The sequence below is a fragment of the Cottoperca gobio genome, chromosome 13, assembly GCF_900634415.1.
Source record: "Cottoperca gobio chromosome 13, fCotGob3.1, whole genome shotgun sequence".
Lineage (NCBI taxonomy): Eukaryota > Metazoa > Chordata > Actinopteri > Perciformes > Bovichtidae > Cottoperca > Cottoperca gobio.
In genome coordinates this window covers 19,932,964-19,952,840 of record NC_041367.1, presented here as the reverse complement: position 1 = coordinate 19,952,840, position 19,877 = coordinate 19,932,964, and the positions used below count along the sequence as shown (strand labels likewise).

The 19,877-nt window shown below is 42.3% G+C and overlaps 1 protein-coding gene across 2 annotated transcripts in view; it reads right to left on the bottom strand.

Annotated features, from left to right (window-relative positions):
- Positions 1-6,330: 6,330 nt before the first annotated feature.
- Positions 6,331-19,877, bottom strand: part of nova2 (NOVA alternative splicing regulator 2) — an 83,380-nt gene continuing 69,833 nt past the window's right edge. For both annotated transcript variants that reach the window (XM_029447013.1, XM_029447015.1), the window contains one exon: positions 6,331-16,470. In XM_029447013.1, the coding sequence (XP_029302873.1) occupies positions 15,451-16,470 (1,020 nt within the window). In that variant the 3' untranslated portion in view covers positions 6,331-15,450. The remainder of the gene's footprint in view (positions 16,471-19,877) is intronic.

Below are 19,877 nucleotides of genomic sequence, written 5' to 3'. Positions count from 1 at the left end.
ATCTGAAGAATTGTATCTCCAAATGAGATCAATGACACATTGACTGTTTGAAAATGTGACACAGGTTTGTCCCTAGCAATCTTGCATTCCTTGCAAAAATAATTACATTTGAATAATTACATAATTTAGCAACCAGCATGACTTAGTGTAGAGCACACTGGAGCTTTACACGTACCACTGTGACATTATGTGATTGACTTCCTCATAATGATTTAGCTTTAAAATATCATGATGTTGCTACTGCTGACATTGACCTTCCAGTGCTCGCAGCGACTGCCATTTATTATCTATTGATTGCTTATCTTGTACCCTCAACACACATGTTGTATCCTAGCTCCCTGCATTAGGAACCTTAAACACTCAGAGGGATTCATTAATTTTACTAATTCATGACAACTACTAATAATGTTAACACTTTGGAGGGGACATTTCACTTTGTAATGGTGTGGTGCCCTCTGAAACCTTGCATGCAGGTTGTACCCAGGGTCTTCCCCAAGGACAGTGAGGGCGTTCATGGAAGCAGGGCGGGGAGACATCATGGTCCCACAACATAAATAATTTGTTCCAATGCTCTCTAGGTTCAGCCCCTTTATGCCTGCCTGCATCGTGGACGTACGATGCATCAGTATGTTTGTAACGCTGCACTGCAGTTTGCCCTACCCGCTCTGTTACCGTAGTGTAGGATTCCCTTTGCTTGTTGCAGGCTTTGGTTTAGTTCAGATACCCTTTAAACCTGCAGGTTAACATTTGGCCTACTTACAAATGCCTCCATGAGTGTCCACATTAATCCTCAGAAACAAGGCCACAGCTTAATATTCCAATGGGAAAACTGGAAAATATGGTGCAGTGCCCATAAAGACCCAGTATGGCTACAGTAATATATGGGCTACATGTGCATGGGGAAGCACTGTTTCTATGCAAGCCTCTCCAATTTATCATTCCGACTTCTGTGAGACTTCACAGTAACAACCTGGGAATTCCTGTGAACGTCTCCTTTGGGCTTTACTGAGATCTATTCTTAGAGTTCAGATGAACGAGGGAACATGCAAAATATGTGAAAAGAACGGATGAGGAGGCAGGGAAATCAATATGCAGCCTCGAAGGGGAGCGGTGCACGAAGCATTAGCCGAAGCAGGTGCTGCACTAATGCTGACAAAGACCGATAACTAGCACTAGCTAGCACAAGTTAAAACATGATTTAAGAAGGAGAGACATTTCCTGGGAAAAATGTTTGATTCTTAATTTAATTAGATCATATTTACTGTCTGTGGTGGCAGGTTTTTAATAATTGCAGCAGCGAAGCAACAGCAGTCGTAGTTTGAGCGACACCCGAGCGCCCTAGATTCAGAGTCTGTGATCTAGAGTATGTGCTGGTACGAGGCCTACAGGAGCACAGCTAGTTTATCATGGTAGCTGTCACATAACGCTCCTCTGTGGCTCATACAGCTGTTGAATCTTGTGCTCTAAAGTAGGTCAACAGTGACTGGAATACACCGGAACACCTTGAAAACTGTTCTGGGGATTTACAGATTAACAGTGACTTTAAATAGGAAAGACGCAAATTATAGATACCTCCGGTAACACTGTGGATTATGTTGAAAAATGTTTATATTACAAGATGGATCATGTGGCCTGTGGTTAATGAAAGAAAACATATTCAAATGAATGAAAGAATTAGTCGATAGATGTCATAAAAATGTTTAATTTGTGTTAATCTGCTGAAAACTGTATATGTTTCCCATGTAGTTTGTACATTCATCTCTGAACTGTGGCCAATATTTTAATGCAGGAACATGATTTAATACATAAAAAAGAGCTGAGCTGCTTACAGAGAACTTTTAAATCTAGTTTCCTTTCCTGGCAGAGGCACATTTACACTCATCTCTCTCTACACACCAAATTCAGAGGGAAATACACATCTCTGTCTGTTTTTGTATCTGTAAATAATGCATTTTATTAAAAAGAAAATTGCCCTACAGACAAAATGCAAACAGCAGCATCGTCTGTCGGTTCTTGGATACATCATGTGTTTCTAGTTGTACAAGGATTGAGGTTTTTCAGTAGTTCTCTTGCACACAAATACCATTTCACCTGTCTTACTGTAGGTTATGTAACTTACCTCCTGTTTCCTCAGAGGCCTTTGTGGTTGTGAGACAACCTACAGCACCTTTGAGAGCTGATCTAAGGCACATTAACATTCACCACAGCACCGGAGTGCTTCTCAGTGGACAACTTCGGAACAATGGTTCTGTTTTTTCCCTTCCCTAGAAGATGTGGACAGTTTGACAGAGAACTGTTTCTTGGAGGCAGAGCAAACATAGTCATATTGGTTCAGCTACAGTCTAGCATAGATTTGTAGTTTAGTTGGGATTGAGATGTTACAGGCTAAATGACAGCTTCACTTATTTATACCTAAACAAGCTAGAGCTGACTTCCCCCTCTAATCCTTATTTACGTGTCTGAAGACACGGCCAGGTGTGAAGCTAAAGAAGCAGATTATAATACATTTATGAGCCTAATTTATACAAAAACAATAATCTCGTCCTTTTTCCAGATTTATGTCCGTGCCAAATGCAAACTTAATGCTTAATGCAAATGCAGACATAATTCAAATGAAGTGGTTTTATTTTTCATGGTTTATTTTACCTTTCGAGTTTAAGTAGTTCATTATGAGCACCCAGATGAAGGCACTGTATAGTTTTGCTCCATGTGTGTATTTATTATTAGATAATAAATGTGTCATTTTATTGAGATATTAAAGCGCTTTGGCTTCAATGTTTTGTATTTACAGCATACTCTGAAACACACTAAGAGTCTTTGCAGCCCAATATGGGTACATTTCACATGTTATTCATGGCGCCAGATAAATTAGATGGAGAGACACATCCGTCTCAAGTTTTCCAACCGCTATACTGTCCTCTACTATATGTGAGCTTCCTCATCTCCAACCTGTTGCTGGTTTGGCATTCAGCCTAATAATACTGACCCAGAAAAGTGTCATTCCACAATATGAGGTTCAAACCAACCAATGAGTGTTCTTGCACAGCACTTCTACTCTGTGTAGAATCTACTTTTTATATAATAAGTTTACAATTTGAGTACAAAGTGTATAGATAAACATTTTGGTAACTATATTTTGTTGTGGCAACCTTGTAAATATGTAGTATGCATGGGTTGACTAATAAAATGTAAAAAAATGTAGTTTTCTTTTTTTAGTTTAATTTTAGCTGCCTGGAAGACCCATGTATTAGCTTGTTTGCAGTGACCTAACACTGTCAGTGTGTAACATTGTATTATACACACTCTAAAAAAAACACCACAAAACGCTATGACCTTCTTGCTGGAAGCCGGAGGAACTTCTTTAGTGGCATATGGAGAAAAGTGTGTGGAAGGAGAGTGACAAGAGGTTGGTCGGACCATGCTGTGAATTGTGACTCCATTTCCCAGGGGACTTTGCAACCACAGCTCAAAAAGCCACTAGCCGCTTAGCTGATGGCATGGAGTGGGCTGAGGCGATTTGGCCAGAGGTCGCAGGAGCTGGTTTGTGTGGAATCATGGTGGATGCAGAGGTGCAGGTGTTTGTTGATCGGATGACTCTGGTGCATAGAAGGATTGTGGGTAGATGAATATGTCAGAGAGTTGAACCCCACCCCTTCTTAAGTGTGATGCCTGTCGTCGGGAGGACGGTGATGTGTGAAAGCAGATCAAACCCTGCTTGTCTTTCATTCTTTACCTTCCCTAACATGTTGACCTGACTAAATCAAGCCCTCCTAGAATATATCTGAATGCAAGCACATTACCAGGTGCCATGTTGGATCAACTTCTACTATTGAAACTTACCTCATAACAGTTTATTTACTGCATCTTATCCAAAGCTTTCAAAGTACCGTTCTTGGTACTGACTTTACAAACAAATGTGTGAGGGCTTACTCCTTAAGACTAAAGATGGTAATTTGCTTCAATGGTTTATTTTACCCATAACCATGTACAAATAAACAAAACCTTTACAGCTTTGTATGGTCACACATTTAGCATTCATTGGTCCATAAGCACTCCTCACGGCGACATAAAAACACTGTTATAAGACACCGACATTGATTTCTAGCATCGGCGTCTCAACGTTGCACTGACGTCACAAATGTACCATCCATTCTAACAGTTTCATTGCAAATCAAAAATAGTCACATGCAATGATTGAAAAAAATTACATTACCTCATGTCACATAGAAAGTAAGCGAAAAGTTCCATCATTTAGAAATAAGTACTCTTCAGAGATTTGTCTCTCTTTTTTTTTTCCTTTTTTTTTTAAAGTCCTAGACATTCTTTCAACAGCGTTGTTGGTCTCATTTGGGTTGTAAACATTAGTTACAGTGCCTAGCTTCATTCACCTGGCTGGCTATGTAGCATCTCTCAAGAGAATTGGTCAATCAATACTATCAATCAACTGATCAAGAGAAATTGGTCAGTAGTCAATCAAATGTACAAAGAATTTCTCATGGAAGGTCATGATCGTCTTTGGGCTCAGTTAGGGGCAACAGGACACCAGTGAGAGACTGCAGAACAGACTGAACATTAGATCAATATAAGACACCCTGAGAATCACAACTACGTCTCTTTCATCTGTCATCCTTTCTTCCTATCCTCTCTCTTCCTCTATCTCTTCTTCTATGGAACGATCATAGTCAGGTGGGCGTGGCCTCGGTGGTTGAGGAAGATGATTGGTTGGTAGGTTGGTTTGTTGTGGCGGAAGCCGGTTGCTGTGCAACTGGCTCCTTGGTGGTTGGCATGGAGACAGGTTAAGGTGGATTCTGACCTGGTCAGGTCGTATGCAGCACGTACAGTAGGATGAACAGTAGAATGTAATATGCAGCTCTGGAGAAAAATACAGGAATTTAAAATGGCTTCAAATGATGCTGAATAATTTAAACAGAACAAGCTTCTTATGCCGACTAAAGGGTCAGTTCATCCAAATTGAAAAATAAATGTCTCAATCAACTTTAGTGGTATTTAGTATTTGTTTTGAGATATCTTTCTCTGAGATTTTTGTCACCATTACCCAAATAAATCTAATTTAGTTTTTGGTGCACAAAGTATTTAACAGTTTTTATTGGAACTACAGACAAAATAGTTCCTATAGAAACTTTTCTCAGTGAGATCTATGGTTTACTCAGATCAACAGGGACACTGATGGTTATTTAAATGTATTTTAAATGCTGTGAGCGCCTCAAACTAAATTCCATTGACCTCCATTGTTTTGGAGTGGAGGTAAAAATGTTAGAGACAGATATCTCAAAAACCTGACAAAACATAATTGACACTTTTTGGGTGAAGTGACCCTTTATAAATCTTAATCTTAAACTTAAAGAGCTCTTTGTTTCATTTGCAAACATAATCGAGAAAATTAGTCAAACAAAAGCAAGGGCACCTCAAGTTTGAACACTTGAACGTCCATTTCTAGACAAGTATTTATCCCCAGATCTGTCAGTATGTAACAGTAGATTGTGACAGTAGTATGTTATCGATGGAGAACATCACATGGGGCTGACGTGGTGTGCAGCAAAGGATGGCGCAGGGGAAGGCGGTAGTGGTGGACAGTGATTGGTTGATTTGGTTGGTCAGGTGACTGAGGGGGTTATGAACAGTCGAGTTGAGTCAGATCACATGATGAGGGTTTGCAGCTATAACGTCAGGAGGTTCCATCAGGAGGTATGGAAGCCTGACAGGTTTTAGCTTTTGGTGAACACTGGACAGAACACCCACCCTGAACCCCGCCCTCACACACACACGCACGCACACGCACGCACATACACACACACACACACACACACACACACACACACACATTAACACTCACTCATTCACACACACACACACACACACACACACACACACACACACACACACACACACACATTAACACTCACTCATTCACACACACACACACACACACACACACACACACACACACACACACACACACACACACATTAACACTCACACACACACATTAACACTCACTCATTCACACACACACACACACACACACACACACACACACTATTAATTAGCCTAATTTGCATAGACACACACAAATAAACACAACAGGTTTTTAACTTACACTAACACATACATTCATGATAAACACACATCTGCTCCCACATTTCACACACACGCACACACACACACACACACACACACACAGTCGCACACTCAAACACAAAACCAAGACTCACACAAACATACACTCTTGCCCACCCCCAGACTTGCGATGTGTTACTGTGATGATGCAGAGTGTGGTGGAAGGTGAAGAATAAGACAACGGAAGACAGGTGATGCTAAAATGAACATTTATAATGACTGCTGTTGCTGTCGCAAAATAAGAATCCTTAAAAAAGACCTCATATATATTAGCACTAGATTGCCCACTTCACTGGTAATCCACAAGTCAAGAAACACAACTCACTAGGTTTTTTTTTCTCTTTACAAACACAATGCTACAATTACATTAAATATTCAATACTCTTTAAGTCAGTTAATGAATGTTGTTAAAAGCAACCACTAAAATACTAAAAATAAAAACAAAACAATACTAATATTAATTCACCTTTTTCCAGTCGTTCCCTTTTTCTTGTTGCGTTGTTATTTATTAATAGTATAATAATAATAATAGTCTGAGAAATAAATAGCTCATGTGTGGTGTTCTCAGGGCAATGGGGCAGGCAGCATAAATCAAGAGTGGAGCTCAGAGCAATGCGATGAAATGGTGGAGTCTAATCTCACGCAGTCACTTTAATACTTTCAAAATGTCTCTGATGTGCAGGCGAAATATGGAGATATGCCACAGTTTGGTTCTGCAGGCAGCAGGATGTTTGAATGGCCCCTGCAGAGGTTATTCATCTCTAAACTATCATTCTATGTTATGTAAACTAGGACTGTATTGCACAAAGGTTAGCAGCTCAGCTTCCTCATTTAGTAGCCCGGGAGGAGCTTAATTTCTTTTTTTATTTTGTTCGGTCCACCTCCCTGGGTTTTTTTCCGACCTAGAGGAGCCGAGTCGAGCCGTTTTCCACGATGATATGTCTCTAACACGACCAAGCATATTCAATAACTATGTCTTGATGATAAAAGATACTAGCGCCACTACAACTCACTGTTAGGAAAACATCAACAAATGTACAAAAACAAGCCTACGTTGAGAATGGCTCGGACTACTTCTCAAGGTTAGTATTATTATTCTATGAGCACAGGTATCTAAAGAGTTTGCTAACCAACATGGAAGCTAAACAGCGAATACAGTAGGTAAATCAACACTAATAACAACAGCACAGGTTAACACAGTAGAACTAGCATAATCGATTATACAGGCAGATCTAACTATCGGATACAGAGGTTGAGAAGTGTAATGATCGTCTACCGCGTCCACCAGTACCTCTTTATGCTGCCGGCCCCTTTCTGCTCAACACTTCTCTCTTTACAGCTTGGCAAAAATCTGACGAAAATATTTACAATGAGAGAGAAAAAAAAATGAAATTGTGGAGAAACAGTTGTTTAGTGTTTTTTTTTCCTTTTTTTGTTTGTCTGCACTTCTTTTTTGAATGTTTTTTCTTCCTTTCATATGTTTTTTTTTTGTTCTTTTTCGACTTATATCTCAGAGAATTGTCCCCAATGATGAGCAACAAACAAACAAACAAAAAAATCCAATCATATCAGCTAGCATTGCACAGTCTCAGAGAGGTTTTGGGGATGGAATGGAGAGTTATCGTCCAAACAGTTGGATGAACACAGAAGGGGTGTAGGAGGAGGAGGAAGAAGGTCAATAAAGTTCATGAGGGGGTGAAAGTTCAAAAAGTTCAAGAAGACAGAGGATGGCTGCGCAGCTGACGGTGCGTAAACACTCCCCACACCACCGCGCGGGGGCGGTGCGTGTGTCGGAGTGCGTGGTTTGGATGTTAAACAACAACAAAAAAAATCATCATTAGAAAATGGAGTTTTTGAATCTTTCCCATCGAGAAAAATCAAATGGAGCGAGAGCGAGAGAGGGAGGGGGGGTAGAAAGAGAGAAAAGGTGTGGGTAGAAAGAGGGGGAGGTGAGGAGAGTGAAAGGTGCCCCCAACACTATGGCACACAATCAATGAAGTCCCACAGGCTGAAGAGATGACAGAATTAGGAAAGCAGCTGGCATGAGCGGTAGGGCTTTTTTAGGTTGAGAGGCAGGACAGTAGGTAGGTAGCCAACCTGCAGAGGGGTTAATCCTTGTCGGGTTTAGCTCTGTGGGGGGTGGTGAGGAGGAGGAGGAGGAGGAGGAGGAGTGGTGGTGGTGGGGGGCAAGGTGTTGTTCAGTTGAGGCGTCATGAGCGACATCATGTTATGAGGGCGGAGCATGCTGGCTTCATGGGTGCTTCCAGGATGGATGTCCGACACACAAGAACAACTCAAAGAAACGCTTGGAATGGTAGTTGTTGTTGTTGTTGTTGTCTTTTTTTTTGTTTAGTTTTTTTCCTCTCTGTTCTATTTTGGCACTCAAGAGAAGAGACTCGTGGGAGGCAGAGGAGGAAAGTGTGTGTATGTTTGGGCAAGGAGGAGGAGTGGGCAGTGAAAGTGCAAAAAAGAGGGCATGGAAGAGAGAGAGAGAGAGAGAGAGAGAGAGAGAGTGTGTGTGTGTGTGTGTGTGTGTGTGTGTGTGTGTGTGTGTGTGTGTGTGTGTGTGGGGGAGGGGTAAACAGGCTACACACAGAAATGGCATTTTGTTAAAACTGGTCTAGGTTAGACAGAGCATACAGTACAAATCAAAACCAGGAAAAAAAAATCAACAACGAGAAGAAGGAACAGAAAAACAGTGATATGACAAATGCAGTCTACAGTTGCTGGTGCTTCGATGGGGCCCGAGTTTGGGGTGGAAGGTGGGTGGAAAAGGGGAAGAGCGGGGTCCCATAATATGTCTTAGAGGGTGTTTTGAAGAGGTGGGAGGGTCAGTGGTGGGTGTGGGTGAGAGTGGGTTTGAGTTTGTGGAGGTGGCGGTGGAGGGGAGGGACAAAAAAACAAGATCTGAGGACTATGTCGAAGAGCCACACCCACTGAGAAGCAATGAGGTCACCTGGCAAGCAGGCGAGAGTTAAGTTTGCATTCCTCTACACATCACAATAAAAACAGAAAGAGCCGACTACGTCGCAACACAGACACCACGAGCACGGAGCTGACCTAAAGCAGACAAACTCAGAGAGAGGGAGAGAGAGGAGCATGCACATCTAAATACACTGCTGAATAAACACCTACAGTAAGGCTACACATCTACAGTAGTCTCGCACACTGTCCCCCACCTCAGCTCGGCCTGCCATGCACAGTAACAGCAGAGAGTTTAGTGCAAACATGTCGCTAGGAGCAGAAATGGAAATTTTTCCTTTTTTTTTGGGGGGGGAGTTTTGTAAGAAGCGGGCCATCTCCCATGACAACATCTGTCAGGATACAAAACATGACCACACTGGAAATACTCGTTACTGGTTGCATAATAGGGAATGAGAGAGTGAGAGAGGTGGACAGACTTTGGCAAAATTTCTCTACTTTTTTTTGTTTGACAATGAAGCCAATAAAGCATCTAACTGAGCTGGGAAATTAAAGAGAGAGAGAGAGAGAGAGAGAGAGAGAGAGAGAGAGAGAGAGAGAGAGAGAGAGAGAGAGAAAGAGAGAGAGAGCACTGGCAATGTTCAGTGTTCAGTGTTGTTTCTCTCCCTGAGATCAGAGCCTTGGATTGCATATTAAGAGAGTGAAAACACAATCTGCCCCAAATTCTGCAGCGAGGCACCCGAGGGCGACCGAGAGTGCAGCAGACCTACTTGTGTGTGGGTTTTTTTTTTGGGCCATTTGTAGGTGAGGGAGGGAAGTTTTTAACTCTCTTTCTCACACACTCTCTCTCTCTTTACGACTCTCTCCCAACCCCATTAGAATACACTGGGCGGGGCTGGAGATGCTCCATGTCATATTTGAGGTCAATAAGGTGCATATCAATGACAAGACAAGCCAGAGCTCCGAGCGTGGGGGGTAAAAGGACAGACAACAGAGTTATACTGAGAGCTCGACACTGCGTCAAGTGTTAGTAATGTTAGAATACAAAGAACACACGAAAACACACAAAAGCCTCTACTGCACGTCAATGGTCAGAGGAGTGATATGCAAACTTATGCAGAGGTGAGTACATTCATGGACAATCTCAGTCTTAATTTGAAATAAAATCCTGATTTTTTTTTTTAAGTCTAAAGTTAGGCAGCAACTGAGAACTTTTAAGTACAAGCTCGCTCAGCAAGTAGCAAAATAGTCTTAGGTTTGTTCGAGAGTGTTATTCGTATCCCTTTGAGGATGGTTAGACAACTTAACGACATGATGTAACGTTAAACATTTTTGTTCACCTTCGGTCGGTGGACCAGGAGTCAAACAACAAATATTTGAACGTGTGTAAAACAATATCAAAATGCTCTACCCTTATTGGCATGCAAAGATTTGTCTCCGGAAAAATGAATGACATTCACTGCCTAATTATTTTTTTCTCACTTCTTTTTTGTTTCTTTTTTTTTTGTTTTGCTTTTTTTTTGTCCACGCTTCACTTTGATATCATGCAATATAGACGTGCAAAAAAGATAACATCTATTTCCACAAAATACATTTTCATTGTAACTATAAAAGGCTGTATTTAAGAATGCTATCAAGTCACATTTTCTTCGCATAATTATGCTAACCTATCGCTATATTGATTTGTCTAGCCCAGAGTCATAGTGCTGTTGCATTCTGGGAAGTGTAGTTCCCAGAGGACTGGTTAACACTTTGCTAACATGGCGGTCCCTCCTCTTGTGGCAGGAACAGTGAGGGCTTAAACAAACTGCTATACTGAGGCGCGTTGACCGTTAGTCTACTTAGTTCTTAAAAACACGAGGACTACTCCCTTCCTACGTAAATTATAAATATGGTTCATTTGGCACTTTTCACATTTTCTTAATACAAAAGTATGTCTCCTCTTATCTAATGTGGTTTAAATCACTACATTTACAGTTTCACTCTGTAAAGACCTATTTTGGCACAGGTTTAACTTGTTCAGGTTAGATTTACACTATTATTAACTTATCGTCAGCTTATAACAGAGCTTGTATTACACTGCCTCTCCAGCTAAAGGACAGATTTCGATATGTTGTGTTTTTAGTACATCAGTTATTATTAAATAGCAGCATTTTCAACAAATTACAATTTTTTTAATCATGTAAACCTATTCAACATTTAAATCCAAAGCTCCTACGGCAGACGGAGGGTAAAGGACAGGACAACATGCTTCTATTGCTTCCAGTACTCGTCACATTTGATCTTGATCACCTAACATTAAGATAACTAAAGAGATTGGCCGCTGTTTAAAAGACAAACCAAAAAATATCTTTCTATGGTTTAATTAATGAGATGAAAAAGAAATCTGTCCAGTATCAAACAACTTAAATGACACCTATATCAAGAATTTCAATGCCGTTTTTCCACTGTAAACACACTGTGCTGCATCCAACGTAGTTTAGCCATGAGGCAGATTGCACATCAATCTAAACCCGATCTGGTTATCATCAGGAATCTCCAGCCTTTTTCGATAGAAGCAGGTTTGTTCAAATGGAAAATTAATCTTTAAATCAGTATTAATCTTCAAAATCTTAATTTAGATTAACTGAATATTTGTTCAGTCTAACACATTTGAGAAAATAGTGAAAAATGCCCGACTCAAGTTCCCAGAGCAGCCTACAAATTGCTTGTTTAGTCTGACCAACAGTCCGAAACCCAAACATATGAATGATATAAGAAGCAGCAAATCCTCACATTGGAAAAGCTCAGTAAATGTTTGCCATTTTTGCTTGAAAAAAGTCAAGCAGCAGTCTACCTGCTCAAACCTGACATAACATGCACTAAATAAACTGGATAATCGGTTTCTGACTGCTTACACCACAGTACAGCTCTACAGTGGAACAAAAGCATACTATCTACCACTACTACTATCTTCCTATGGTCTTATAAGGTTTTTGCCAAACAATATCAAACATAAATCCAGTCAAACCCCATCAATGAAAAAATACTCCCTCACAATATGTGTATGTTTTATGTTTGTGCAGCAAGGTATTCCAAATCAACAATGTTTCTCGTCAGTTTTATAAAATGAAAACGCACTGATCCAAACTACAGCTGAGAATGTTTGTACACTGTGCCCTGCCAGCCTCAACTATGACTTCCTCTGCAGGTGTGGTCGTTTTCTGATGGTGGTACATTAGATCAGGGCGTCTCCGAGCCTCAGCCGCCCGAGGAGGCAAACAGAAGAGAGACTCAATCTGTGTTTGTCAGGGCAAGCAGCAGACATGCATTGATCGTTACACCAGACATAGTCACCCATGGAGCGATGTAGTAGGGGGAGAGGGGGTGTCAGGATGGGAGTGCACTGGAGGACTGAGGACGGGTGGGAGGGAGGGTGAGGAGAGAGTGAATGGTGTTAGATGGGAGTAAAGAAGCCTCCTTACCAAGCTGTGGAGATAAACCCTCACTGGCGCTCCAACAGAGAGTGACACATTCGATAGCACAGTGGAGGATTTTGGGTCGGATTGGTTTAAAAAGAATCAAAAAGTTTGTTGTTTTTTTTATCCTAGAGGAGTTCCCTCCCCTCACCAGGCTGTTTAGGTCAATAAATCAAATGTACCCCACCCTCATTTTTAGTATTTTACACGCCATCACACTTTAGCTCCTGTTGGATTTGCCCATTGGATGTACAGTACATTATCACTTTCAACTGTTTATGAAAAAGACACAGCTGCGATAGAAAAGTGAATTTCATAATTTGTTCCAGTCTCTTTAATCTGGACACCTCATACTCCCACATCATCCCACCCCCTAATTACAAAACACTTTTCCAAGACAACAGGTAAGCAGAATCTAATTGATCTCAACTCGTGACCTCAAATTGATTGATCTTCTTCATCGACCTAGTCTCTTTCTCCTCCTTCAGTATTCAGATATGACGTACATTTCTGGTGAAGTTCTTCATATGCATTCTACATATATTTCATATATGTGTTTTTTTTTCCCTGCCATACAAAAAAACCATCCAATCGCGATGCCGTCTACAGCACACATCCCTGACCTCATAGGCAGAGAGAACCGCTCCCTCGCTTCACAGTGCATTAAGACAAAAATTCAGTGTACTCCGATTGTAAAAAATAAAAATAAAACGGCACAAAAGAAAAAAATTAACAAAAAAAGAAACAACAGCATCTTCAGCAGCCTTCTGGGTCTACAGTGGGCAGTTGCCATGGGAGACCTGCAGTTTGCCAGAGGCAGAATCGAGCTTAGCTCCCTGGACGTATGTTGAAAATCTCTCATGTCTGCCCTTTAGCTCATCGGCAGTCGGACGGTTGCTTGATAAGGGCAAAGATCAGTGAGGCTATTTATCTCCTTTACTGATATGCATGCTGTCTTAAAATAGCAAACCTACTAGTGAGATGTGCATATTTAGCAGTGGACCCCGGATGAACAATCGCCATGTTTCAGTGTTTCCTTTTTCTCAATGTTTGCATTTCTCAGTAGTACGTTGTGAGTCCTAAGTGCTCTTGCTTGAACTAGGTTTGGGTTCATGTAAAGGATGTTGGAAGACCACAGGCTGAGCAGTAGCAGCTCAACTGAGAACTAGTCTCAGTTCAACTCAATAATTCATTTTGGTTACAGTTTTACATTTTAGGCAAACTGTAACAGGGCATTTTACTACATATTTAGAACAGCGTGAAACAGCATGATGATCAGGCGTTTAAGGTTAATATAGCTGCAAAGACGCTGCACTGCAGCCTGTGGTGTGAGTACTTTGCAGATATTTTCTTGCTAATCTAGAGGTCTCACTGCAGTCTGCATCATAGATATGGTGAATTCCCTTTTCTAGCACCACATATGGCATCATAGTGTTTTGTTTCAGTGTGTACGTGTGTGTGTGTGTGTGTGAGCATTCCCTGTTCTGCTCTTTGACTGAATATATAAGGTGATCCTTCACTGTAATGATATTAATGCCTGGGGCGGCTTTCTTACTGGACTTAAATAAGACATATATTACACTATGTGACAATACTATTCATCTTCAATCCACTTAAATTAAAACAAAAGATTCAAATCAAAAATAGTCTCATTTACATTCATGTCAACCTGAATTCACAGATAAAAAAAAGAAACAACTGAGCTTTTTATGGGTGAACTCATTAATAAATAATGACGATGGTGATGATTCCTATCGTAATAATCATGACAATATCATTAACAGAATTATCACAGCAGACTGCAAAAAACGCCATGGATCCTGTGTGTTTGCTGCAGCTTGCACAGTATCACTCTCGTCGGTTTCGCACTACGTGAGGTCATCAGCGTGCGCCTCGGCATTCTATTTCAAACACTAGAGCTGCGTATGGGGGGCGCTACGTGCCGTAACACCCCTATGGCGCTGCACTGCTTGTGGGATACATCACAGGGTATACACGGGGTGGTGTGCAAATGAAGAAACGCCCAGCTGATTCTCGCCCCCCCACACCCCTCCCCAAATTCATCTCACCCTTCCTTCATCTCCCAGAAAGAGGGGAGGAGGGGGGAGGTGAGATCATAGACGGGGAAGAGAATAAAAGGGGTTGGGGGGATTTAAGGATGTTTCTTCTCTCACACACCAGGCTTAAGTTTGCAGTCTTGCTCATTACAAAACCCTTGTAAAAGGGGGGAGGGGGTGAGGGCAGGGCAAGGCTGTGGGCAAGTAGTGAGAGAGGCTTTGAGAGGAGGCAGGGCATGGGGCTGAGGGGCAAATCAAAACTAGAAGAAAAACAAAAACCCTACGGGAGGGTGACGGGTATGGGCTTCAGGGAGAGGGAGGGGTAAGGGTTGTTTCCATAAGGGATTTTGGGTTGGGGGGGTGGAGGGTTGTACCCTGTAAACGCAAACCCTCCCCCCTCCATGCCCGTACCCTTCCCTCCCTCCCCCTACTTCCTGTCGCCTCTCAGGCAGTCGGCCTGTTTACATGGCATTCAGCTTTGTCCACACAATACACAAACAAACAAACAGACAGCTTAATTTACTAAACAAAACAATAAAACAAAACAATAAAAAATCCCGAAAGGTCAAGACGTTAAGTAATAAAACCTTATTTACACATTTAGTTACACATTTTTTTCTTGGTTTTTCAGCGTGATAACTCGCTCCATTCCCTCCTCGTCTTCTCAACACATTTTTGCTTTGCGTCAAAAAAAAATCTTTTTTTTAATAGAGAATACTGAAACACGCAGAAGAAAACGGCGCGGACGATTCCTTCTGACATTCTTGCTCTCCTCTCCTTTTTCCATTCTCACTCTCACTTTTTTATACTCCTCCCCCAAGCCCCCACTCTTTTTTTTTCCTCTTTTCCTCCTCGTTTCTCATTGGCTGTCAGGTTTAGCCCACCTTCTGTGGGTTGGTGGCACGTACCCCCTGCTCGTAGGTGATTCGCTGGCTGATCAGGTACTGTGCTGCCTGCGTGGCGGCCTGGGAACCCGTGATGGTCACCTTCCTGTTCCGAGTTCCAGGGATGAACTCGCCTTTCTTGGAGATCTGGATCCTGGCACCGGTCAGCTCCTGGTACTCCACTAGCGTCTTCCCTCCTTTCCCCAAGATGGCTCCCACGAGGTTTTCTGGCACGGCAATCTCGACCACTTCCTTTGCTCCTTCTGATAGTTTCTCTGAGGCCAGTAGAGATGATGCAACAAGGGGCGATGCAGCGCTTAAGTAGCCATTGGTGGCACCTGTAGCTGCAGCCAAGGACCCCAGGGAGAAGCCTCCGAGAGCTGCTGCTTGGTGAGCGCTGGTGGATGCATCACTAGCATAGGATGCTAACAAATTAGCTGCGGCGGCTGCTGCTGGGTTAGCATTAGCTGCTACAGCTGCTAACACCCCTGAGGCTGCAGCGGGATTCAGCCCCAAGCCCAGGGAGTTGGTGTTGTAGCCGTAGCTGGCCAAGGTGTTGAGGGCGGAGGTGATGGCCAGCAGGTCGTTGCCTGAAAGGCTGGACATGGTGGTCGGGAAGGCCCCGACCCCAGCAAGGCTGGCCTGACCAAGCAGAGAGGAAGCTGTGGCTGCTGCAGCGGCAGCTGCAGATGGCATTATCTCAGTCGAGTTGGCGTACGGGGAGCCAGTGGGGTTGGAGTTGGCGACGGGCCCTGTGATGTTGGAGTAGGAGATGTTGAGGCAGGAGGAGCTCTGTGGATCCTCCTGGATCTTCTGCACTATGATCTCCACAGCTTTGCGGTTCTGCTCTGGCTCCCCGCTGATGGTGACCACACGTTCCTGTAGGTTGATGCCCTCTGGTTTTTGGGATAGCTGGACCCACGCCCCAGACTGCTCCATCACCGCCTTGACTGTAGCTCCACCTTTACCGATGATCAGCCCCGCCGTGCTGTTGGGGACGATCAGCTTGGCCTAGTGGGAGGGACGGGGAGGTCAGGAGAAAAAGAGGTAAAAAAAGAGAAAATATATTATTATAATCCAGCAAGTGTACAAATTATAATGTGCATCACATGAAATTACCCGAAAAGAGGAATAAAAGTAAAATATTTTTATTGTTCGGACAATTAAATCAACTAAATAATGGGAAGATGTACAAGTCAATGTTACAGCAACCTATTTGACAGACAAAAAGAAAGACAATGTCACACCTGTGATGATACGATTAAACAGGCATGAAAACAACCCCTCTTGAATTCCAAATACGCAGTGCAATGAGGAAATGAACAGGAATTATGCGATGGGGATTGGTGATAAAAAACCGTTCTTTTGTCATGCAAAACACATCAAAATGGTGCACACATTGTTCAGCTAAAGAGTATACTTAAAAGGCATGGTCAGCGCTAAAAAGGACTTTGTCAGGAATTGCTTTTCAGTGGTGTCCCTGAGAAGGACGGGAAACAAAAAGAGCCAAAGAAAAGACGCAGAAGGAGAAAGACTGAACCATGTTAGAGTACAGAGAGATCGAGAAGGAGACAATTCCTGATGTAGTGTGTGTGTGTGTGTGTGTGTGTGTGTGTGTGTGTGTGTGTGTGTGTGTGTGTGTGTGTGTGTGTGTGTGTGTGTGTGTGTGTGAGCAGTGTAATGATGTCCTGAAGGAGAAAGATCTGCGATAGACAGAAAACATTATGGAGTGCGCAATGACAGCGTCTCCACCACCTGAACATACAACTCGTAATGACTGTTTTTCTTTTGGAGAGAAAAGAAAATAAATAAATAAAGTGCAAGTTGCTGAGAAAACAGGTGATGAAGAGGTAGAGAGAAGTACATAGAGTGGGAGGGAAGGATGGATGAGAGAGAGAGAGAGAGAGAGAGAGAGAGAGAGAGAGAGAGGAATTCTAAAGAGGGTACTTCTGTAAAAAAAAGAATATTGACTCCCAGGGGTCAGCGTTGCCATGGAAACACAGCTCCAGCATTCAAAGGGTAGTGAAAGGGAGTGAGGCGATGACACACACTATCTCACACACACATGTATACACACATGTACACAAGCTCCCCATGTCAAAACACAGCGCAGTATATTTCCCATATTTGCATGTACAAATGATGTATAATTGTTATTATACAGTACTACTGTTCATCACTGCGGTATTCGTCAATGAATGGACATGATGCACTTTCTTTTATCTACAGTTGTCAGATCAAGAGGCTGCGCTGCTTGTGTATGTGAGACATTAATAATGCAACATTTCCATCCAATCGTGCAATTAGTGTGCAACAAAGGATATTCTTTTTTTACACACTTTATAGGCTGGAAAGAAAAGGTTCCTAAGAAAAACACGAGGAATCTGATGAAAATGTTTATGACAATATGTTTAAATGTTAATTATGCAGTTTTGTCCATTAACAGCCAAATTGAAGTTGAACCCTGCATGTCTATATGCAGATCAGGTACATCTGTGATGTGTGAAGGGTTCACTGTTGCTCCGTTGATGCAAGCAGTGAGTGACGCATCGCAGTCTGCTGCAGCACCGAGCTCCATGCACAATGAAAGCATCACTTTGCTGAATGGAAACAGACCAGAGGAAAGTGTGAGACTGTCGATACAAAAAACAGAAACTTATGTTACTTTGCTCTTCAGTGCAAACTAAAAGACGCAAAGTCGTTTTTCACAAACAAGGACACCTGTAGGAGATGTTATTGACTTCAGCGGCACATTAACCGCCTTGCACATAGATGTGGGTGTGTGCTGCGCTTTCTCCTCTTAGCATTGATCCCGCTCTCTGCAGAGCAGACTACCACTGCTATCTGCATGTCTGTCTGAACGTCCAATATTCATATCGAGAGCAGAAAGGGAGAGTGTGGGCTGGAGAAGCGGGAGGATGGAGGGCTGAAGAGATAAAAAGACTTGACCTTGATAAAGAAAAGAGGCGGATAAAATGAAATAGACAGAGAGAGAGGGAGGGGGTGATCAAGTCAATGAACTGAGAGAAAGAAGACGAGGTGCACTGTTTTTTGTTTTTCGATGCAGAGGGAAATAAAGAGATAGGAAAAGGAAAAAAAGAAAAATCCAAAGAGAAAGGGATCAATTCAAAAATGTGAAGGCCATTCCAATTAGGCTACCTCCCCTGTCTCCCCCCTATTGTATCTCTCCCTTCCTCTGTTTGCTGTAGTTTTAATATGAACTACATCTGCGCGGCAGCAGCCTCGATGCAGTGGTTTGTTTCCACAGCGCGCTCTCTGCACCGCGGCTTTCCACGAGGCGGAAGATGAATTTACATAGAAATAGAAAATTAGTAAGAGGCATGCAAGAGGGAGCCGATAGGCTAACACGAGAGACTTCAAACGTGCAGACAGCGTCAAATATTCACTTCTCGCTGCTTTGACTTGAATATTAGAGAATTACCTTTCCCCTGTGAGTGTTTGTTTGTGAGGCGTCGGTATGTCGCTCTATGGGATTAACAGGTGTGATATATTTTTTTCCTTTTGTTCATTCATCTCTTCTCTCTGAACGAGTGGCAGTTTGTAGTCTAGTCGTTTCTATTGATTAGTGTTGTTATTGTGAGGCAGCGTCTGTTTACGTCCTGCTGCTATCAGAGACTCGGCTACAATCTGCTGTCCTGTGTAGATTAATGGGAAGAACAAAGTGCTAACAAAGTGTGAACACGGCTGGGGCTGAGCCTATTTTTGCTCTCTTTTCTGTCGAGCGCTGAAGATTTAATCCATAGTCAAGTTACCTTTTAAATAGAAATCATACATAAAGTACTCAAAACCATAAGGAAAATTATGAAATTGATGTTCAGACAAATGCTTTATGCATTACTGACACCAAACTGTTAAAATGTGTAAACCTAAAACCTTTAATAACTAATGTTCTTCATTAATCTTCACCGAAAATGTAAATTGGTCATCATGTGCAATAAAATACAGACTCCTGATATTATGGGAAAATAGTCAAAGCGTTCAAAAATCCTCAGGATGTTAAAACATAAACAAGACTCCTGGACGCACATCTCTGGGAGATGTAGAAATGATGGGTAATTCCTTAAATTATGTGATTACAGCAGGATATCAGCATGAGCTGTTAAAAGGTTTGCAATGGTCTAATTTTGTGTGAGAAAATGTTTCAACGCGTGGCAACATTTTCAGGAAAGTTGTTTTTGTGGTTATGAGATGAGCGGGCGGTGGGGGGTGAAAATGGAGATGAGGGATAAAAGGAATAAGTGACAGGCAGCGAGAGAGCGAGGGAGGGAGCCAAAAAGATTTTACCCATGAACCCTTTCATCCTCTGCACTGAAACATTCTCACACACAAACACAGAGTGTTGGTGGGAGGATAAACAGTGATGTTGGATCCATCCTGGCCCTAATGATCACATCCAC